General features: G+C 29.7%; 1 protein-coding gene across 1 annotated transcript in view; it reads left to right on the top strand.

The window, feature by feature from the left end:
• The window catches only part of LOC112598557 (homeotic protein labial-like), a 42,519-nt gene extending 23,766 nt beyond the window's left edge, over positions 1-18,753 (top strand). Inside the window, exon 3 of the mRNA XM_025345073.1 lies at positions 17,188-18,753. Coding sequence (XP_025200858.1) covers positions 17,188-17,795 — 608 coding nt within the window. The 3' untranslated portion in view covers positions 17,796-18,753. The remainder of the gene's footprint in view (positions 1-17,187) is intronic.
• Positions 18,754-25,958: the final 7,205 nt, after the last annotated feature.

The raw sequence follows: 25,958 nt of genomic DNA, 5'->3' as shown, positions 1-25,958 counted from the left end.
ACTTAAGTCATTTTTAAATATTTAGGTACTTTTTATTTAAAAGTATACAATAATAATATTTTTACTTAAACATTATGAAGACTTAAATAATATATAATAAATATTAAGACAAACATTTAGCTTAATTTTATAATTATTAATTGGTAATGACAGAATATATGTGATATTATAATATACTCTGAAATTAATATTTTAAATAATATTATAAAATATTATTTGAAAATCTATGTATATTTTATTTCTTATTTTTTACAGTTAGGGGTTTTTGTGATTAATATAATGTACAATAAAATTGAATAACATAAATTATTTAAATTTTTACCTGCTAAAATTGGACAATCTTCTTCACTCTTGTGATTATAATATACTTTATATCTTCTAATTATTAATAGCTTTAGTAAATCGAAAACATAAAAGAACAATTTATGTGCATTTAAATGAAATGTTTTTCAAGTAAAAAAAAAAATCTTTACCTTACAATATAATATATTGTGTATTACTTTATTATAATAAATTAGGATCACATTTTATCGAGGCATCAGTTAAAATTGAATGACTGGTTGGAGTTTCTTCTGTTGTCATTGATGGAGAATGACTAAAGGTTTTGTAAATTGTATTATCACTGTTGAAACAATTAATGGTTTATTATTAGAGAATATAGATCAGAAGATATCAACGTTAGCCAATCAAACTTCAGCAATATATTAAGCAAGTTAATAAAATATTTTGATTGGCTACCTTTGAGTAGCATCATTAAATTATTATGTGGTTATCGCATTTTAGTTTATAATAAAAAAATTGTAGATTATTTTAATTAATTATGTATAACAAATAATTAAATCACAATGTTTTTTTTTTTAATTATATACTAGTACTTATACGATATTGCATTACATTTTCTTATTTTTATTTTAGATTTCGAGCAAAACCAAAACCAAACTAGTATTCCCTTGACAATAAGTTATGAAATGGCTTTTCTATGTACTTATTTTATGGCTAGAAGTGCGAGTTTTTCACAATGTTTAAGTAATATTAGGTAATAATCTAAATATACAAATTTGGTGTAAAATGTCGAACTATTTTATTGATTATACTCATTTTTTATTACAAATATATACATATACATATTATTTATTGCGCATGGATCCATAGGTTTATGTAAATTCAGTTATGCCCTATGAAAACAAATAAAAATATTAGATAGTTCTAGCTTTTAGGATTTTGAATTTTTCTCAAAATCAATGGAAAACTATTTAGATGTAATATTCTAATAATATTTTAAAATTTCTTTGATATATTAACGCAAATTTTTTTAGTACAAAAAGCAAATAAAGTTCGCGCGTTCTCGTCATAATGGCATTCCATCGTTCAGCGCGATCATTAATTATGTACAGGTACTCTAAACTATAATATCTATTAAAAATCTCAATATTACTTACAACCGGTTCGTGGTACCCGTGAAAACAACATATTTACATAGGGTATGATATTTCCGAGCGGTTTTGTTCGTCCACCAAATGGAATTTTTGTCCGTCGGGGTTGCGCCGCGCGCGATTGCTCGCGCATACATATATATTTATGTACACAATTATCTGCGGCAGCGGACAATGGCTCCTGCAGCGGGACTGTTTTGAAAATTGTACAATTAATTCCCTCGGGAGGAAGAGATTAAATGCCTTGTATAATATTATTGTCTGATAAAATGCGTCGTCCGTGACCTAAAGTATACATACACACACACACACACACACACATACACATAGTTTATATATACGTATTAAACATATACACGTTTAATATTATCATGTATAGGTATTTGTATACACACACTCGCGGACATATTATACGTATATACTTTATGCTAGTCTACGGTGTACAAAAATATCGCCTGTCAAAATATTACACGACGTTCATTAATAAAGGTCGCGTCACCTGTTGGGCCAGACACTGCATATATACTGTGTACCGGGTGGTCGCAGTATTGTCGTCGTACAGTTTTTGGTGACTCGGCAGATATTTTACACTTGCTGCATCGGGAAACTCTAATAGCACACAACCAGTAATGATATATTTTTTTTTTCGTATAAATACCAAAACGCATAAATTGCACACAATAAATATTATAGTATAATAATAGCATTAAAAACGCATCCAGGTCGAGTCTGACGGTGTCTATTATATATTGCGTGTATAATTTTTACCAATATCGGCTTGTTTTTTTTTCTCAATCTTTGAGTTGAAAACGTATACACCCGACTCTACAAACTTTACTCTATATTTATTAATAAATATACGTAGTGATCCATTAATGCACTTATTTGAATTATAATTCTTAAAATGTAATTTAATTTAATTTTTATTCATTGATAATAAATGCCCTAACGGTTCACTACGGTACGCATGCAACGTAAATATTAATACTTATTACTGTAAGGTTATTATTGAGTGTTCATATTATATAGTAAATTTATTAAAAAAAATATAACAAAGTTAAATTTATCATGTGACTTTAAACACTTTAGCATTTAGCTTTAAAATAAGAATCTTTACTTATTGAGTTGTTGTTGAAGATATAAACATTTTTTAATAGAATCGAATGTACTTAGTAATCTAATTCTATTGATCGGAGCAAACTGACTGTAATTTTGGTGATAAGTTTACGCATAAAATGTTTGTAATATACAAGTATTAACACGAAATACATTTAAGAGACTTTGATTTAATATAGCTTAGAACAGTTGATTTGAGAATTAAGTGATTGATATATTCTGAGCACATTATTAAACTTTCTTTTCTTTTCAAGAGATTCAACGTTTGTTCAAGAGATATGCCTATTATAATATTAGTGTGCTTGTTTTATATGTAAGTTTAGGTACCCGGGAAAAAACGTCTTGCTGCAGTAACCATAAAAATGGTAACTGTAACTATTTATTATTGTAGCTATAATGTATAGATTACCTTATCGTATAGTTGAGAGTTGATACCGTTCTTAAAATGGAATTTTTTGCTTACAAAAGAGATAAAAAAAATATTAATTTTTGATAGTTTTAAATATGTTTTTGGTTATATATAAAAAAAAATATAACTTTTGGTGAAGATAATTTATATTTTTAAGACAGTATAATTATTACTTCTATTATAATTTTAAATATCGAAATATTTAAACATAATAGATATGTGAGATGCTATTGTATAATATTTAAAAACTCTAATTTAATTGTGCCTATATTCAAATAATGTATTATTATTATCTACCTACTCATATTACAATTTATAATAATAAGAATATTTTCATATGATAACAATATGAAACATTTGTACACGGTTCCCAAATAATAATTAGCGGAAACGGGAATCATACTTAATTTTTTCGTTTTAGCGGAAAATAGGTGTGTAAATTAAGGAATTGTTTTTTTTTGGCGGAAACGGGTCATGCCCCCACTGAGAACCGTGAGTATTATGCACCTAAAAATATTTTTTTAAACTTTAATAAATACTTATCCAAATTATAAGTTTGTAATACATATACAGATTATTTTATTTCGAAATAATTTGAGAGATGGAAATTAAAAAATACAAAAATAAGTCTTCATTATATTTAATTATTAAATTTTAAATAATTGAGAGAAAAAATATTTATATATAATTTATATTAAACTACCATGAAACATAAATGAGGTAAACAATCAATAAATAGATAGTAAAAATACAAAATTTTTGAAAAATAAAGATACAACAAATAAATACCTATACAAAAACTAATTATAATCATAATAATTCTATTATAAAGATCAAAAATAAAAATAAATATAAATGATACAATATGTAATAACTAATAACTTTAAATTCATAAAGTACCTACAAGATATTATGTATCTACAACCATTGGATAATGTGTATTAAAAAATTCCGTATTTTTAGATAATTACAATTTTTACACAAGGATTTTAAGAATCCTAAAATTATGTTAACTATTATTATTATTTATTTTTTTTAAATAAAACCACACTTTTTCATTATAATTTATTAATCAAATGATTTTTTTTTAAATTCCTTTAAATCTAAATCTAAATTTGGACAAGTAGTTCCATTAACTCTATCCACTTAGAATAAAAGTCTTTAATAAAATATAATATAACTAAATAAGTATGTTATTATGTCTAGTTTAGTCTAGTACTAATAACAGGTGAAAAATATTTATAATAATTTATAAAATGTTAATCAATTTATATCGATGATTAATGATTAAAATTTTTAAATCATCATACTAATATCATTTAAAACTTCTATCATGGACTATAATTATCCTAATAAATACATTTAAATAACTCAGAAAAATATTATTTAAATTTTTATTTATATGTAAGTACTTATATTGACATTTTAAAAAAAATCTTCTTCTTTTATTTTTTTATAGTTAATCAACTATAAAAAATTATCATTTACGTTTGAATAAAAATAAGTTTATATCACATGAAACTCATTAAATTACCTACATGCAAATCAAAGTATTTAAAAATATGATTCTTAAACATACTCAAAAATTTCTAAAATTTAAATTTGAATAATTTAATTATTAAATATAAAAGGTAGAGAGGGTTGCTTAATAAAAGTATATACTTGCAGAATCATTTGATTTAATAAAACAGCATAAATGCAACTGATTGTGTAAAACATCTAATAGTTAATTAGTTAAACTATATGATATTAGGTACATATTATGTTATATTATTAATTATTATTGTGTACAGCGTTTAGTTTTATCGTCTAATCTGAAAGTAAATACATGACCTTGAACGTAGTTTACTAGTTTATTAAGTAGGTCGATTAGCGAAATCCAGTCTTATTTGTCAATTGAAAATAAAAATATGACGCATGGTAAAAGAAACATCTAACACGGCTATATAATATTTAAGTTCAGAAATATCGGATTACATAATAAATTAATAATAAACGTCGTGATGTATCATTTACATAAATTTGTTAAGACAAATTTTAGTAGTCCAGGTTTTGAAAATCTTAGTCGAAATTACAGCATGATCAAAAAGATTAAATTTTATTGCTTAAAATTATGTTAAAAACATTTTATCTATCCGTAAAGGCTATGTACAAAGTACAAACGGTAGTGGTTAATAATTAATATTTTATACTAAACACCGTGACATTATCGGTTCCCATAATATCATATAATACGTATCATTAATATTACACTCAAGTCACGTCGTCGCTATTACGCATGCACACTGACAACTAATTACTTATTTTGCCTTAATCATAAGTCAGACATGACGTAATTGTACATCAATAATATTTAATATACATATTATATATATATTATACAACCCGCAAATGTTTTCATAATTTAATATAATTATTATCATATCACAAATAGGCATGATGAAATAATATTTATTTATATGTGTGTGTATGTATCTTTAGTAGTTTAAATTATAGTAATGTGTATCTAGGGATGAACCTATACATTAAGGATTACTTACAATAATTATGACAAAATATATTTACATACTCGTACGCGTCTAACCCCCCTCCCCACTCAATATCTTTCAATATTTAATCGGAAAACTTGACAATTGGTCAAAGTAGTCGGTAATTCGGTATACACATATGCTCATTATAAATACCTTTACAGATTGTATATAATCAAATAAATGTTAAAAAAAAAAGAAACATTTGTATATATATATTTTATATTTGTATAAAACTATTCAATTTTATTAGAATACACCGAATTCTAAAAATAGACGAGTTTATCTATTTTCAACACAAGTATCGTAACAAATGAAAGATCATTTAGAAAAAATTAACTATTTGATATATAAAAAAATTAAGATAGCCATTTTGTAGATCAGATTTTTAAAAAAATTTTAATGTCAAAACCTTTTACTAAGGTTGAGTAAATAGTTTTTAAACAATTTTAAAGTTTGCTTAAATTCTAATTTATTTCTTATTTATTAATGTTACAGCGATTATCCAGAAAATCTATTTGAAATTATACAAAATTACGCAAACTTCAAAAAATCGTAGAAAATAAACACCTGAATATTTTTCATTTTTTTTTTGCGAACATTTAAAAAAAATTATATTAACAGAATGGCTATTTTGATTTTTCGAAATTTTTACAATGTTGTTTATACAACTTTCCAGCTAGTTAATTGATTTGAAACTGAATGATATAAATGAAATGATAGTAAGAAATAGCCTGTTCTGGACCCCCCCCCCCTTCGCACTGGCTTTAGACACGGTATACCCAGTGACTCCCTCCTCTCTACTCTCCGGCCTTTACTATGGCTCCCGACCCACTCCCTCGTCTAAATTGTGGTTCCCCACATAACCTCCCGCTTTTTTTTTTTTTTTTTATTATAGAAGCCGCTAGTATAAACTATGATAGCTTGACAATTACATAATAAGAATAAAACAGTATAAAAATTAAGATTAATAGACAATTAAGTACTTATATATATTATATAATAAAGCCAGCCTTCTGTATAAAGGCAATTATTGTTTTGATAGCTGTTTCAGAATTAGAGTTTAGGATGAAATAAAGGTTGATGGGAATATTAAGAGACATAAGAGTGTTGAAAAGAATTAGTCTTTTAAGTCGGAGAGCAGGGCAGTTAAATAAAATATGAGAAAGGTCACAACCTCCCGCTTTTAGTTGCACGGAATGTGTATACATAGTATAGCATACATCAGAACGTCATCAGGGCAAACAATTTATAAATATATCTATATGTATACTATAGATATATACATAGTATATACTTTATATTTTATAATATAATATTATATATACTACATAATATAAGTTAACATTTTATGTATATACTGCATTATTGTTATTGTGTGCGTCTACTCATAATAATATTTTTATAAATTATATCATTGGAATGTGTGAACATCCTGGAATCCCCCACGCATCCTCGCATGACTAGCAGAAATATGTATGTATCCGTATAACACAGTGTAATCAGCGCTACAAATTTTATTGATAATACTAAATTCACCTCATATTAATGCGTACCAAGGATGACCTATCGACTAAGATAATTATTTACTTGCATTCATGGCACATTTGCTAAAATATATACAACCATAGATCATTGCAATGTAGTTATTTATTATTCAGCAAGTGAACGTGTTTTGTTTCGTTTTTAAAGTTAGGTAAATCAAATTTTATTATTAATTTTATTAAAATGACACTAGTCGTCGTACAACTAGCAGACGTAAATATCAGTGGCGTACTTACAAACTTATTTGGAAGGAGGGGGTAACGGGGATGTATCTAGAAATATTCCCTGGGAGGGGGGCGCATAGACAGTAAAATAAAGGTCATCAAATAAAGAAGCATAGAAAGAGCAAAAAAAAATGGTCAAAATAATTTAAGTCAGCAATTTTGAAGACTGCGCCGTCTGCACCCCTCACGATTTTTTTCCGAGATCGTCCCTGCTCGCACACGAATATATTATTATTAAAAAGAGTAGTTTCACTATCTTAGATACTTATATTATACAGTCATACAGATAAGCATTAGTGCAACGAAAATCGCAATAGGTACTCATCATCTTCAATTCCGATTAAATATCAATAAACTTTAAACGCGTAGGCATGCAAATATAGAATACCATATACGTTTATAGAAGTACGTCTACTTCGACACAGACAGTTTATACTATTATTATATCTCTCAATCTGTTAAAAGTTTACACTGTTGAATATTCAATATCACGTATGTGCGTGAGTGTTGGTACGTTTTTAGATGTAAATCCACTGTCATACTAGTACAATTTACAGTTTTAAGTCTGTGTAACATTGATTTAGAGCTGTAATGGGCGTTCAATCCCATAATAGTGAAAACAAGCAATCGCGGGATCGAAAGACGATTGCCATCGGACGGGCAGCAATAACGTTAAGCCAATAAGTCCATACCGTAGTAAATTTGTGACGCGCGGTTCCCGAAACATTCGTTTGCCAAACGCGATAAGTAATAACATAAAAAAATACTATTAAGTAGTATTTATATTAACAATAATGGTTATAACCGATAAGTTATCAGTTATCACTAATCCCACCGTAATGATAACTAATAACGATTCATAATCGGATGTGAGACCGTGCAGTGCGCTGCGCGACCAATTATTATTAAATGAGTTACGGTGATTTTGACACCGTCAGAACGCGGTTTTTTGTGCGACCGGTGTGGCAAGGTACGCCCGCGCCTGTGTATCGTCTAAATAACACGACGCGATAAACCGTATTTTGTACTGCGCACGCTGTTAGACCTACATAAACGGATATTATAGTGTAATAATAATATAATAATATAATACGCATAGTCGAATACGGGTTCCGAACGAAACGAATAAATCACGAATGAATGAAGATCAAGTGGGCGTCGAGAAAAAAAAAAGCGATGTTTCCTAAGCGGTTGATTGTTTGACGGAAGCGTTTGTCGAGGGGTCGAGACGGCCCCAGCGCGCCGACGGTTATGAATGGCGCGTCGGTGGGGAGGGTGGGAGGAGTGTTAGACAGCAGATGTCCTCCGTCCTGTCCGCGAAAGGGTTGTGATGTATCGTGTGTCAACTTAACTTTAATTCGACGCGTTATTAACGCCCGTGTTAATATTAGATAGATAGATATTATATATGTATAGGTGTAAAATACACACAGCCCATGTATAGTATATATATATATACGCACGATATATTCTGTACGAGAGCGATGCGCACAGGACTAGATTACGTGCGCTCGTCCCGAAATTTGTTCGATTTTAACGGCGGTCGCTCCGGTCAATACAACATAATATCATTACGACTCAAACCGATGCTGTACGCACGTGAAATATGTGAACGTATACACGGGAAACGTCTCGTTGTAGCGTTCAATAATTGTCGTTTAGAAACGACGTGAGTGTACCTACATGAGCGCAACTATATGTGTGGTGACAAGGAGCGAAGGGGTGCACAGGACCCTATAATGTTTAATTAGCTCCTCCTCGACATAACACGAAAAGTCGTGTACTCGAACTAGGTGTGTATATTGCGTAATTTGTGTGACGAGACGAATAAAACATTGGTTACAGACGTGGTTTTCAGACGTTAAACGCACCCCGCAGTGACCGCACTGTTGAATATTGAAGAAGATTAACAAATCAATTGAAAACTAAATACCCATTGTGTATTTGTGTTATTAAATAAATTTGCAAACGAAGACGGGAGAATCGATTTGAAATAGATTACTTGCTATTAGTCTTTCGTTTGAGTAATTTATTTAAAATAGTTTAGTATTATTTTAGCACCATTAAAATCAAAGAGCCAGTTGTGCCATGTGTATAGGTACCATTAGACAATATACACGTGTATACATATTGTGCTGATAGCGAATACGTGACATTTTATTTCCAAAAATATTTTCATATACATTACGTCGAATTATTTATATATTTATAGATATATATACGAATTCCGATCTAATTATCCACTGGATAATATCCAGGTATCAAAAATATATACGTCTGTTGCATTTAAATATAATACATTATTATACTTGCCTACACGGACAATACTATGTTAAATTGCTGACGCTCATTATGTCGAATGTTTGATTAATATAACTACAAAATCATAACTTTCAAGATCTAAAATATAAATGTAGGTAAACGTGTCGGGTGTCGACTTGGATATCGAATTGATCTTTTTGCTGAATAGTTTTCACATTATCTATTATTAATCTCGATAAAAGTTAAATCGCCACGGAACAACTTATTACTATCAGTAATACGTTACGTATAAATATTATACATAAAAATGTATTAAATATTTATAATTTTAAATATATTAAATAATAAATGTGCATAAAATATACAGTATGGGCAGTTAAATATTACATATTTACGTCAGAAATCGTTTTTAACGACTAAAACTTTAGCCATCATTAATAAAGTTATTAATTAATACTCGTTTTCACTTGATTTCTCACGATTATTAATTGTCGCGTTAGATTAGTTTTATATATTAGTCAGTATTATTAGTTACTACGGTTGTTCGAGTGCTTTAAAAACAAAAAACAACCGCCTCGTAGTTAATGTAGTCATCGATTTATATTACAAAATGCATATAATTTATTGTAATCTGTGGTGTATACTCATAGAAAGTAAACCAATAATATTTTTTGATGGTCTGGGACGCTGAATAATAATAATTATAATGAAATAGGTACATCATGATATTTTATGATAAATGCTTCAACTTTTAAGAAAATCTAAAATTTAATTATGGACTATGACCCAAGTGTTCACTCTGTATATTTACGCCACTGTACAATGATTTATAAAAAAATACAGTAATACCTATGTATTTTATCAATTGATATTCTACCAAAACCAAACTTGAGTAAATCAATAGTATTATTTAATTTAAAACAAAACTCAAAATACAAAACATTTAGTATTTTAGTAGTTCATATTAATTAAGTATTAATATTTTATACATTACATTTTTCATCATAGTTTTAAATAATTGTCAAAATAGGAAAAACACATGTTATATTATAAATATATATTTCAGATGAATTCCGTTAAAATGATGTTTTGTAAATAAATATTTATGCTAGTAGTAAGATACAAAATATGATATATAATAGTAAAAATTTAAAAATAATAGCTGCACGTGTAAATTAAAATAAATTAGATGTATTATGATAATTGATTAGTTTATATAAACTATTCGTACATTTAAGTTTACAATATAAGATATTTTCACAGATTGCATATAAAGTTATTCATAGAATCATACATACGGATGTATCACAATGTTATAATAGTTGAATTTGAGTATGTGATAAAAACAACTGGCATTTTTACTTATTATTTATTAAAATATTTGTGTAATTCCAACTTCTTTTATATAAAATCAAATATTAGACATATTAAATATAAAATATTGAATTTACTAGCTACATAAATATACATAATAACATGATTCCTATGTGATATAACACCGCTCTATTTAGGTAGTATAATTTAAGTCCATACAGTTAGTACGTTTTTCCGTGCACCCTTTATTTGGAATAATTAATTTAAATTCGTTTGTGATTCACTACTTTTGGATTTACCCCAAAATATAGCAAGAGGTACCGTGGAAGTGCTAGCACCCTACGTTTGTGCATTCAATAGTGGTAAAAAAAATGCTATTCATATTACACACATAAGGTATACAGCCGAGATATGCCAACACGCCATTATTCGTATACTAAAAGTTTGCAATTCAAACCGTCAGTATATATTGTTAGTACTCGTTCGGGTAAAAAATGTTCGTTAATGCTCCGCCCCTAAAAATGATATTCATATTTTGTACAAGGGCAGACTGTTAAGGGATGTGACAGCACCTCACTCCTATTCGAAATTTTTGGTCCAGACGACCAAACATATGCCATTCGTTTATGTTTGTAGCCCCACCATTTTGGGTTCAGTTCTCTTTTGAATTCTCCCCAAGTATTATCATTGGGGGATGTAGGGGACATAAAACTTCTATCCCTAATACGTGTTTGGGCTCAGACCGATGATCGCTAATTCGATTTTGAACGCTTACAAAATCAATTTTACAAACAGTTATTGAGATACTTACAAAAATACTTTGGTAATTGATATAATATAAAAAGTAATTATATTTTTAATAATAAAAATTAAAAACTTTATAAAAACGTACAACATACATTTTGATAATTTCGTAGGTACTTAACCAAAAATTGTGAACATAATTTGAAAATTGTATTGTTTAATCAATAATATATACACATCTATAAAAAAAAAACTGTTTAGATATTCTTTTCTGAATCATTTAAAACGCTTGAATAACCTGAGTCCATTTTTGAAATAAATTTCACAATTTTGTTTTTTGTAATTTATATATTTTTATGCTTATAAAGTAATCATCGTTTACTAAAAATAGAGATGGTAAAAATGATATTATTAAAACTAAAGTATCGAATCTTCAAACTGTAAACAGTAGGCTGTTATAGTGACATAAGCTATATATTTTAATAAAAATAAAAAAAAATTAGGGAAACAAATACATTTTACATGTTTACATCTTAAAAAATAGTGTACCTCTGAGAATTGTTTGGTAAAGAACATCCCACAGGTACTATAAATTGCCTGTTTAAATATTGTGATATTCAAACAGTCGTATGAATGTCCAATTGATATTGGGATCCAAATTTCAAATGACCCGGGAATGCGAGACTTCGTACATTTTGCTGTACTTATTGAAAATAGTCTATTAGTTATTTAAAATATTCAGTAAATACATAATTATTAGATAAATCAGCATAATAGCTTAAAACTAATACACAATAGAACAATAATTTAAGTATACACTTTTAATGTTCAATACCGTGTATTATGTGATTGAATTTTTCCGTGTTAACTCTAAGTGTGAAAAGAGAATTAATTTACTTAATAACTATTGTAATAGTATGTTCACAATACATCAGATCACCACAAAGTCATTCATATATTATCTATTATTACTATTATTATTATTATTATTGTTAATACAATACCGTCATTCTAATTGTATTTGAATGAAATATATTTAGTTATGTATAAATGCAAAATATTTTTAATAGTCTATTATTTCAATTGATTATTGTATCATCGCGTTAAATAATTGTATTATATATAGATAAAACTACGCATCTACTGCAGTGGTCACTTTACGAGAGTATTTGACATATTATTATCGCACAATAAGAACCGCGATACATTTCGACGTCTTATTGTTTGTTCGCGGTGTCATAACGCCGTTGAGATTTATTTCCCTTGTAATCAGAGAATACGACCAGACATCCGCGCGTAACTGCATCTATATAATATACTTAATATATATAATAGGACATAGGTGGTACACCGCTGCACACGCTCGCATTAGCCCCGAAGACATTTCAGTTTCTGTCCACCCAGTCATCAATCACAGACAAGGGATATTAAAGGAAAACAATCCCCCCAAGCAGCGAGTGTGAGCGTGTGCTTTGTGTGTGTATGTGTGCAGTTCCCAGTTTCTTTTGACTTTTGTACGTATACACACGTCGTGCGTGATGTGTATTATATACCAAGGAAAGCCGTGTATACGATTCCCGAGAGAGTTGCGGTGACACTTATGGTTATCGGTGTATACGCACGGTGTACACGAAAACGTGCATGGGGGGTACGGGCTACTCTGGTTCGGTCGATTCCAATACGTGAAAAATTGACATTTTCGTTTAGACCCTCGCGAAAGTGCGTCGCTGTGTAATAATAAATTCATACACATACCTACTAAGCAATACAATACAGTAAATATTTTACATACATAATATTATAGATTGAACTGCGACAGTTAAAGTGAGACTCAAATAAGTGGCGAGATATTATAATTTTGTAAATAATCTACACAATAATGATAATAATAATAGTATTATATAATTGATTAAAAAACACATAAAAATATGAAAATATTTTTTAATTTAATTATATGCGTAAATCCTTTTCAGGTCTATTCTAAAACATAATTTTGTTATCTTAGGTATTAGATAATATTAGGAATCTTGATATTATAGTTACAACGTTATGGGTGCATTGCATAATTCTGCAGCATTACATTGACACTACATTATTATGAAAACTTTAGTATAAGTATTAAAAGTCTATTCTGACTATCCAAGTTGTTTTAAAATATATAGGAGAGTATGCCTAAAATATTGTTTTTATAAATATAAAACTTACATAACATAGGTATTGCATTACTGTTGTATGTAGCCATGTAGGTATACCCAATCCTTGTTAATGTCATCACTCGTTAGCCGTCTCTAAAATATTAATACGTAATAATAATTAATAATATGCCAATTAGGTTTTAGTGTTCTACATAATATATTTATTTCATAAAATTAATACACTCGACTCTGACTAATTAATAAATAAATCATCATTGTAGCCGATTATAATATGTCTCATATTCTCATTTTATATTCGGCGACGCGTGTTTAATTTAACAACAACAGTAAGAATAAAAATATAATTATGCGTATAATGCGTCCGTCAAAATGACTATCAGTTCATACTTAATATATTATAATGTTTAGTATGAAAACCGGTTCTATAGTAAATTTCTAGAGCTAAGGATTTTATTCGTTATAATAGTGATATCTCTCATTAAAAGCAATATTATGTTTTATATTATTTACATGCCTACATGAATATAGGTATAATTATTTATTCAATTGTATATTCAAAAAAACATAATTATTATTAGTCATGCTACTAATTATATTTAGAAATTGTAATAGGTGTAAAATGTGTAATAGCCAATATGTATGAGCAGATGCGCACCGTATAGGTACTCGCATACATATATAACACGCTATATTATACTATCGGTTATGGCTACTACTTATGATTTACACGAACTGCAGTGTCAATTTAATAATGTGAAAATCATGTACGTGTACCTACATACGCGTAATGAATTTTGCGATGTACAACAGCAGGTTTCACCATTTCCCACTCGTCACTCGGCAGTGTTACGCAGACAGCGACGGGCCGTAGTTTCCCCGTAATGTAATGTACAACCGTGGTTTTCTACAAGCACACATAACATGCATACACACCACCTACACCGACACATAAACATGATTTATAATACAATAATATTATGATAAGCATACTTATAATGTTTGTTACAAGATTATAATAATCCAACGTGTTATGGTTTTCTAGACATCGATCCTCTTAATATTTTGATATATTAAATTTTCTGCTGCCAAGATCGTCTAAAATCTTCAAGAAAAATATGGCTATACACATAGCATTAGTAACATATTTATTTAATTTTATATTATGCGATATGTGTTTAATAAAACGTGCCCAATACGCATATATTATATTTATATAAAATAATCATTAATGCACGCTATTGCATGTGATAATTACTGTTAGTAAAAAAATATAGACAAAAACAAAACATACATTTATTTATCTTTTATTACAGACCATTTATATAAAATCATTTACTGCAATTGTTTCGTTAACGTTATCGTGGAAAATATATTTTGGCCAAGTACATAACAAATGTTTCGTTTAATAGATTGATGAACTTAACTTATTGCTGCAGTAATAGTTTTATTAAAACACGAAATATAATATAGACTATACATCTATACATGCTTATAGATTTAACTAAATTTATGGTTTTATATAAATTTCTCTGAATAGCATAATTAATTTAGGTATTACGTTGTAATATAATAGTAATATGAGAATATTTTATAGATAGTTGGTATTTCAACGATATTTTATTATCAAAAAAAGCGGAAACACATGAGATAAATAACAAAAACGTATACAATATTCTTGCGCAAGTTATGTGTAGAAAAGGTCATTGTTTTTGCGAAATGGTCGAAAGACCATAATATATCTACGGATTTTTCTGGGTAAAAGCAAAATGATTAAACAAACGTGAAAACTGTACGGGCATTTTCTCTCCCTATTCAACTTGGGAAGTATGTTTAGACGAATCAAGACAAATCCGTCTTTTTAACTGGATGATACGAATTAGTGTCTGCGCCCCGCAAATAAGTGATTTATCAGAGTTTCACCATCGGTCATTTAGCTTAAGGAAAGAGTGCAGATATAAAGTTTAAACAAAAAAATGAATTCAGAGAGTTTCGGACAAAGTATATAAATCTACTATATATATATATATATGAACGTACATTTGGCATTGCTTTTAAAACTTTCCCAAACGGTTTTCAACACTTTAGGCTGTGCTTACACTATATATATATATATATATATATTACGTGGTTTTTGCACAGGTAAAACACATTGTTGGTTTAATAATGTGCACATAATATATTGTGGTGGACCTTAAAGATAGCCCTAGGGAATAGGGTATTTTTTTCGAATCCCAACTATGGCAATCATTAAAAATCAACCGTGCGATTTTCGTATACTAAGCCTCGCTGTATTGAAATCAAATGAAATGTATTATATTCTTCAAAAGTGCAATAATCAAAGTGCTTTCATCATTTTCATCACTTTAGAACCAAACGTATAATCATGAAATCATCACAAATTAGGTATACACAAATTCTAATAAATTACGTCGATCTGTTAAAGTAGAATAGAAATATAGATAGGTAGCTTTTAATCTCTCGATAATGCGTTTTATTTGCACCGCCCAACTCATTCGATTACCGATACAGTCCCGTAAATTAACCAATAATCTTAATTTTGGTCTTTGTATTTTACAAATTATGATACAATTATTCATTTTTGTTTCGTAACCCAACCTTATTATGCTAAAGTCTAAATTACTATACGTATTATACAGTGTATAATTATTAATTTCCATTGAATAATAATTGTTTGTTTGCAAATACTCCAAAATTAAAATATTAAAACACATATTATGTACTTAAGAGTGAATTCTAAAAAATAACTGTAGTATAAGCATACAATTTATTTTAATTCAAGTACAAGTTAAATGAATACAGAATAATACGTTACTTTATGATTGTAACTGAAGTTGGGAATATATCGATGAAGAGACAAATATTCAATTATTGCGTTGTTTATTCTATGAGAATGAAAAGAAGGTTCAGATTAGCGTTCAATAATATATTCCATTACTTGAAAAATAATTGACAACTCGTTTTAAATAATTTCAAAAGAAATTTTATTTGACATTTGTTTGGTGCTACACCAACAACAGCTTCGTGAGTCTCGACTATAATGTATTAATGTAATGTTTTATTATAATCAGAGTGGGTTTTAAAACAACTTTAAAAACTACGAGTTTTAGGCATGGCAAAATTATGTTTTTATAATGAATCATCGTGTTGGAGATAATTCATCGTAATAGATATTTTTAAAATTTCCAAACAAAAATATTATCCTCAATTTAATAATGATACTGTGGCCATCGCTTGACGTTATTATTCATGTAGATAATATTTTTATATAATATGTTCCATGACGTAAATTTGTGTTACCGCTACCGAATTATCAATATTAATTATTATTGTTACCAATATTTCATTCGAAGATTCTGCCGATAAGTTTTGCATAAAAGAAAGTAGTGTCATTAATTAAAACCTCGAATTTACTCATCGCATTGCCTATTGTTGCAGTGATGAAAACCGAATACCATCACCATCACCATCAACACCAAATGCAAGCGGCCAACCCGGCGGCTGTGGCGTTCGGCGGCACTCAGTCTATGATGTCGGCGGCCGGTCACCACCAAGGTCTGCAGATGTCGGCGGCGGACGCAGCCCGCGTCGGCGGCGGCGGCAGCGGCGGCGGAAACAGTGGCCAGCAACAACAGCAGCTGCAAAACATGTTGAACCAGTCGCCGGTTTCCGTGACCCGTTCGCAGGCCATCGCCGGTGGCTGTAGCGGCGGCAACAGCGCAGCCATGATGCTGATGAACAACACCGGCCGGACAAACTTCACCAACAAGCAGCTCACCGAGCTGGAGAAGGAGTTTCACTTCAACCGGTACCTCACCAGGGCCCGGCGGATCGAGATCGCGTCCGCGCTGCAGCTCAACGAGACCCAGGTGAAGATATGGTTCCAGAACCGGCGGATGAAGCAGAAGAAACGGCAGCGGGAGGGCTTGCTGCCGGTGGCCCAGCAGCAACAGCACCACCTACAGCAGCAGCAACAGCAGGAGACCATGCACCTGAGCGGCACGAGCAGCACCAGCAACTCGCCCACCGCGTCCACCAACGTGTAATGTCCGAAACACTGCACGCTCGATCCGTGTGGCCGCTATGATCATAATAATATGACATTAACGCGCGACCCATCACCTCCTGCCCATTACCCACTAACCCTTTGACGACGGCCCTTAAAGGCTACGCCGACGGCGTGTATCCAACGCGCGTTTAATCGTAACATTTGCTCATCGGAGGGTCATGCGAGACGGCGACAGATCAAACTGTGCTGTTGCGATCCGATTGTGAAACGTACGCGCGCGCGCACAGATGATCTACGTGGACGTCCACCGGCGGCCACGCGTTACCGCGACGCCGTAGATTTCGCGGCACTGTAGTCCGTCGTACAATAATGATATACCGTCAACTTCCGGTACTATACCGCAACGACTCTGGCGTATGGTAAACGTGTTTTTATCTGTTCGATTTTCTATCCTGTACAGTTATTTCTCGTAGATTCGGTCTGATCGCGATTTGAGACTGCCTATAATATCATAATTTCTCGAAATACGTTTAAACAATAAAAATATGACGTAATATCATAATACATACAATACGGTGTATGCTTTCGTACTATCGATAAAAAATGGTGGTGTTTTGTGACTTGGGCGCCTGTCGGATAAAAATAAAAATATTTAAGAAGTAAAACACAACGTGGTATATTGTATTGTCGAAAAAATAAAAAATTACGCGAATAGGCGAGTAAACGTGGATTAAAATAAACATAAAACTTCGGAAAACATTATTAAAATATTAAAAATAACATTTTAAATTAAATTTTTTTATCGTGTTACTATAATAAGTGTTATGTCGTTATGTTTAGCTATAGCCCATAGGCATATCAGTTGAGCTACAATTCGTGGCACTTCATTAAAACACACGAAAGTGCTAGTAAATTCGTTCACCGTATAATATATATCATATCGAATCAATTATGTATATCATATATATAATTGCGGTATTATCAATTTATTTCAGTATGGAAAATAATAAATACATATTTCGTTTTAAAAATCTCAGTAATGAGTTTACCATTTACTTGAAAAAAATCATAAAAATAAAGTTTTAATAATAACTATTATTGTTTAATATTATACCATAAAAGTGATATAAACCATGTAAAAATAATTTATTACCACATTTCACAATCGACGATCAAAACGCACTTTTTAACAATTTATCTGTTATTGTATGACGGCGGTTGCGTTTTCGTTTAGTTCCTATATAATATATGTATAATTATTATTATCATTATTATTATTATTATTATTATTATTATTATTATTAAATTTATATTACATAATTATAATATAACTTATTATGTGTTTAATTATGTAGACATACATATGTAAAGACTGTACAGTACAGTATACAATATTATGTCTATGACATTGCACGTACCTATCTAAACAATTTTAAATTTTAATTCTATACACAATATCTTCCGGTACAGTTAAAAATAGATATGATAAATATTATATCATAGAGTATTCGTTAAATGTTTAACTTATTTGTACAAAAAATGGCCTATTATTGGTGAAAATACGTTTATTATATTTATTACTGTACCGCAAGAGTTCGTCAACTGTACTTCTCCTCTAATTGCAATTTACTGAAATTAAAATTCAAAATTATTATTTAATCGACAATTGGTATGGACATAATATTTTAACAATATGTAAACAATATATATTCATAGCGTGAAAGTATCTATTCAAATATTGTTTAATGATTATATTAAGTATATACAATGGAGATACTAGAACACGATTTCAAATAATAATGTGTAATTCCGTTCGTGTTATGTTTTATAAAGTACCTATATATATTATACATTATTTATGTTGTACTATTTGTAGTAGACGATATGTATTATAAAATAAAGATAAAACAAACCATAATTTATTACTTATCAAATGTTTTATTTTTATTTTTTGTACAAGTCCACGATATAGTGGAACACTCAATACCTCGACTACGTAGAAGTACAATTAAAACCATGCTATTCTTATTTAACAAGACAGTAAATAATGTAAATATTTATTATTTATGCTATAGGCATTTTTTAATATTAAAGTTTAAAGTTTATGCAGTGCATATATTTTTTAAAATATTAACTATCTTTTTTTACCACCAATTATTTTTCTTTGTATTATTTGTTAATTTTAGTAATCGATCCAACTTCCCATTAGTAATTTTGAATATTAGATATATTATTTGAATGTGCAACGTGTGGAGTTATTATTTTTAATCGGTTTTATTGAGCTGAGCGTAACTAAATTTTCTGTGAGACCCTTAATTTTTAGCCTCATATTCGATTTTATCTTTATAATATAATAAATTCTTAAAAAGACATAATTGTAACTTGTAATTTTGGACTGTAGACATTATATTACTTGCAACTATAGACTACAAATTTATAACAAAAACTAAGGGAAGAAATAATAAAGTTTTAAAATATGTTTTAAAGTATGACTTAAAGTGGAGCAGAAAACTTTAAAGGCATGTATTATATAATAAGCTATATTGGTTCACAATTCAATATATTTATGCAAAAACATTTTAAAGAATATATAATCAGACAATGACAATGAATGACAGTGATATTTTGCTGTAAGGAAAAAAAATCATCAAGAGTAACAAATTTTTGCAAAACCTGATTGGAAAAATGAATATCTTACGTTTAAAAAATATTACCCAGGTGTGTATGACACCCGACTACATCGTATTATTTTACGGTAAATGTATATTTGGACGTCGAAAGTTTAAAACACGGTTTATAATAATTTGTAAGATATTTACACATTTTTTTCATATTGATTAACTGGATAAAACGAAAAACGCCATGAAATCGGACAGGATATATCTATATTACGTGTAATAATATAAGGTATAGTACGTATATAAACATAATAAACGTTTGGGCACCGAAAACGTTCTTCGAGTCCGATCCGTTTAGGGACCGAAGACCAAATTTCTACCCAGACACGCGCACACGCACACGCATAAATAATCTATATGTACGTGTATGTAATAATACGCATACACGCTACCGCCCGCCAATGGCGAACGAGCGAAGGGTCACCGTCGTCGCGGACAATAGAGATCGAGAGCGGCGAGAATTGAACAACGGCACTCATCGTCCGCCGGACCACTTTTTGTCTCTACTACTCGCCTGCACTCACTCGCCGGCCGATCATCGCGAGGGGCCGAAAGCAATAGGGACCGGACATTTTAATCTACCATTATGTGTCCCTACTGCCTGTCTGCACGCCTCACGCATATTATATGTACATATATATTAAACACGCATACGCAGGCGTGTGGATGACTTTATCCTTGTATACGCGTCGATAGAGAGTGTGAGAAGGTGAGAGAGTGAGAGAGCATGTTTCGGGGAGTGTCGGGTGAGTGCGAGAGTGTGTCTCGGATAGTGTCAGGGATGGTGTGATAGTGTTTGGGGGTAGGGGAGGTGAAACACTCATACACGAAGTATAAAAAAAAATGAGTGAGAGAGAGAGAGAGAGAAGAAAAAAGAGTAAAAATAAAACACAATGGGGGTCCGCCGGTCACGGCGTTATCGGGGGAGGTTGCGGGCTGCAGGGGCGAACAGGCAGTGGCAGTGAGTGGCAGTCGGCTGATAATAATGATGGATTATGAGAGACCCCGCACCCGCGAGAGTTTCCCCCCGGGGGCGACCCGGTGCATGTGCGCAAAAGTGGCGTGTGTATTATTATTATTATTATTATTACAGACTAACACAAACACACACACGCTTTCACATATACACACAGGGACCCGCGAAAACCTACGTCAAAACTGCTCTACGACCTTTGCACGTCGTGCCAACGGCTCCCACCTATATATAATACGTTTAATATATGTATATAACTATACAGCTACTGTGTTCTATATTATATATATATATATGACGCTGTCTGTTATGTTATTTTTATTATTATTATATTTCGGAGAGAATTTTATGGTTATTTCGATTATATATTATATTTTTTCGTCGTTTCGTTTGCCCTTTTACCGTTACCATTATTTCGCGCGTTATTTTCATCGTGTGATGTGTTTTGGCGGGTGTGCGTTAGAACTCGAATTCTTTAATGCAACCACGTGATGTGTTTTGGTATTATACTTAATTTATTTAAATATATCTGGATATAACGATGAATCAGCTTGCCAACATTATAAATAATCAAACATTTCAGATGCAAGCAAACATTTAATTGATTTTCTTTAAGTATAGTTAATACTCAATACAATATGTATAGGAAATCCATTAAATAATATTTACATATATAAAATATTACATATATTAGAAAAATTATCAATTTTAAATATAATCCAAAGATAAAGTAATCTAATATCAAGATATTATAATGATAACTAAAACTTATAGGTCAAGGATTTTTTTTTTTTTTATTTAGATAAATCTATTATAATTTGGATTGTTTCATAATATGTAAGGTTAAATAAGTTCATCAAAACTTAAGAGATACCGAAAACTAAACGTAAATAACATTTTTAATGAATAATGTCTTTAATTAAATCTATTATAATTTGGATTGTTTCACAATATGTAAGGTTCAATAAGTTCATCAAAACTTAAGAGATACCAAAAACTAAACGTAAATAACATTTTTAATGAATAATGTCTTTAATTAAAATTGTATTAAATCTTATTATTAAGCTTTATTATTATTTATTTATTTTAGGCAGGTTACAATCCACTCCAACCACATAAAGCTGTGAGACAAACTGTATCCAGTGTACTTAAGATTCTGTTTTTTTTTAGTTAGGATTTTTTAATGTGAATAGCGCATAATTTCGAATCGAGTTATGTAAATAAAATATTTACAAATGCTTATAACGGTTATGAACTAACGTGAAAATAACCCTAAGGACTTTTAGATACAGTGTATTAACTATTATGTTAGAATGTAGCACGCATATTGCATATAATTACAAGCGAAGTAAATAAGTGGTAATTTTATGAAATGTCCAGACAATGCTTAGAATACCCAGTGTAAAAATGCAAATAATGTTTGAGCATTATTTAAAGATAATTGCAATTAAAAAAAAAAAAAATGATTTCTAAATAGTATATTATATTTTGATAAATAAAAAAAAAGCGGGCTGCTGTATATTAAATTTTATAAGTATCTCGTCATAGAGTAATGGATGTGTTCAATTTAAATTCAATGATAAATCATTGCAAACAGGAAATGATTCTAAGTAGTCACGGTATCTCTAACCATTATTTCCAAGAAAATTTTACAATATTTACTTATAAATAAATATCCAATTTCGTTATAAATAGAACTTGAAATACATATAAAAGACAACATTTTCTATGTATTTTTAGATTCTTGCAATATCATTATATGCATTCTCAACTCTAGGAGTCAAACATATCTACTAGAATTTAGATCCAATTTCCTAAAAACCTCCATCGAAATTAGAAAAGGATGCAATTTTATACAACAAAATTTGTCTTTTTTTTGTGTCACTTCTAATGCACAAAAATTTAAAAAAAAAAAAACACAAATCATTGTAATGTTGTTGATGGTATCTTCTTTATTTATGCGATACATGAATAGTAATGTTTAATTTGGAATATTCCATGGTTACTATCCCTTTATAGTTTTTAAATAATTTTTTTAACTTCAGAACAATAAAAAGTGTCTTTCATTATCATTAGGTGCATCATTGTCTCGCGAAGAATAGTTAAAATAAATTGCCAAATCTCAAAAACAAATTTAATCTACTTAATAAAATGAAACTTCTTTTGAAATTATAATAAAATAATTCAGTAAAAATTATCTTGAAAAATAATAACATTAAATAATAAAGAAAAATGATATATAATATCTTTAAGAATTTTATATCTGTATTATTCGTAAACAAAAAACAAGCGTAATTTTATCAGAAATAACTAAGCATTTACAAATATATTATACCGATAATAGTGTAAATAGGCATACGCATATGAAAAATAATTTCACCTCTCACAGTCTATAAAATAATACTGTTACACATAGTTCATAGTCCACAATGGGTTTTTTTTTAAAATGTGAATAAATAATAATTAATTCATTCATAAATAATTTTGACTGAAAACCTTAATTTTAACAAAATAGATTCTTTCTAAAAACAAATGTAATACTATACCTAAACCTTTCTTCCAAAAGAATACTTTTCCGTAAAAATCGACATTTTTGTTCATCGCAAAACCATTATAACAATACATAAATATGTATATCACAACAGATTTTATTTACTAAATTTTGGTAATTTCTAATCATAAAAAAATTTATAAAATTTATTGAATATTTTTAATCTATAAAATTTTACTATTAGGTATAAAAAAAAAATGAATCAGTAAAAAATTCAACTCAAGTTGATCAAAAAATATAACAAAAGTTATAATTGTTATCAATTCTTTGTCCTCTTGTATATTCTACAATATTGAATTGTACTCAAAGCTAATCAAAATTATTATTTATGACATAAACACCTACATGTTTTGTATAATAATAATTAAAAACAATATAATAAATACGATGTTTTTTGGAAAGAATTAACCAATATAACACCTGTATTACCGTATTTAGTATTAACAACTAAATAAATTACTTACAGCAATATAAATATATTATTAGTTATTATAAAATATCTATACTGACACTTAACAGTGTTCGTTTCGGCCGATATCATTAATCGATGCTTATTAAACTTTCTCCCTACCGTAAAATTTTTAATGATCCCCAATTTTTAAAATAAATTAAGTATAACTTTGTTTTTCACTTATTGTTTTTAAACCAATACAATACAAATACGCGTAATAATATATACGTTACGAGACGAAAAACACGCCCGCAAATAAACACATGCGTAATAACTGACTTTTAAATCCAAAGATACGTCCGAAATTGCAGTAGATTGTTTCCATTTTACCCATAAAATGTATAAATCGGTTATCTAATTCGGTGGTTCTCAACCTTTTTATTGTCATGGATCACCTAGATGGCTTTTAAGTAAGACTACGGACCACTTTGGGTTTTGGTTCAAAAAATAAAAAAGTTATGCTTTATTTTTTTTAGTTTTGCCTGCAGATTAGTGTATTAAATTTCTTAAATTGTTAAAAGCATATATATATAAATAGAATAAAACAATACCAGTGTATCAATTACAAAAAAAAATAAATAAATATACCTTGGAAATATAATTTTTTCCAATATTACACGGTTCCTTTTATATCGTGGATCAGCGGTTGAGAACAGTTTAACAAAAAGAAAGCAATGGTTGTAAAAAAATATTATCTAAATTCTAAGTGGTCTATAAAATAATTAATAAATAATTCTTATAATGAGGAATTACCAAAATCGAAATATATACTGAAATCGTTATGACCATAAAAGGAGTATTAGTGGAAACGTAAATTTAAGCACGTTGGGTTCTTTAAATACCTAACTCTGCAGTGATGAGTGACTATCATATTACAATATTACATCAACGGATTATTTATATGCTATTACGTATTCGAGTCGAGTTCAACTCACGAATTAGATTGGAAACGTGTTTTTCTAAACATTTCCAAAATAATCCTATTTGCGGAACGCTCGAGTTAACATCATATATTATTATACACACACACACACATACATACAAACATGTTCACTATTAAACACGCGTGTAGGCTACGGACGATGGGCATAAATAAGGGGCAATGAGTGTATATATATCTTAGGAAATTTTGACTGATCGGCTGTGGCTGGAAGGGGATGGGTTTGGCAGAGGCTGTCGCGAAGGGACGGTTCGAAAAGGATTCCGTGCAGTGTTATACGTTATACAGGCGTGAAACGTATATTTTACTTACTTTATCCTTCTAGTCGGACGGAATAAGAATAAAACATGTCAATCAGTAAAAACGCGCGCAATAATAGCGTCCATTGTGCGCGAGCGCGACGCGTACTCGTGGCCGGTGAAATTGCCAAAGAAATCAAATAAAAAAAAAAAAAAAAAACGCCCGTGAGGTATAGCGTATATCGCATTATGTACACCACCGCCGGTCGAGTCGACAAAGGCCGCCGAACTGCCGAAAACAAGCCGATCCATCATACATATAGAGACGTATACATACGTATATATACGGGATACTGTGTGAGTATTAG

The sequence above is a fragment of the Melanaphis sacchari genome, unplaced genomic scaffold (genome assembly GCF_002803265.2).
Source record: "Melanaphis sacchari strain LSU unplaced genomic scaffold, SCAv2.0 Contig48_pilon_pilon, whole genome shotgun sequence".
Taxonomy (NCBI): Eukaryota; Metazoa; Arthropoda; class Insecta; order Hemiptera; family Aphididae; genus Melanaphis; species Melanaphis sacchari.
This window is presented reverse-complemented; position numbering and strand designations above follow the sequence as displayed.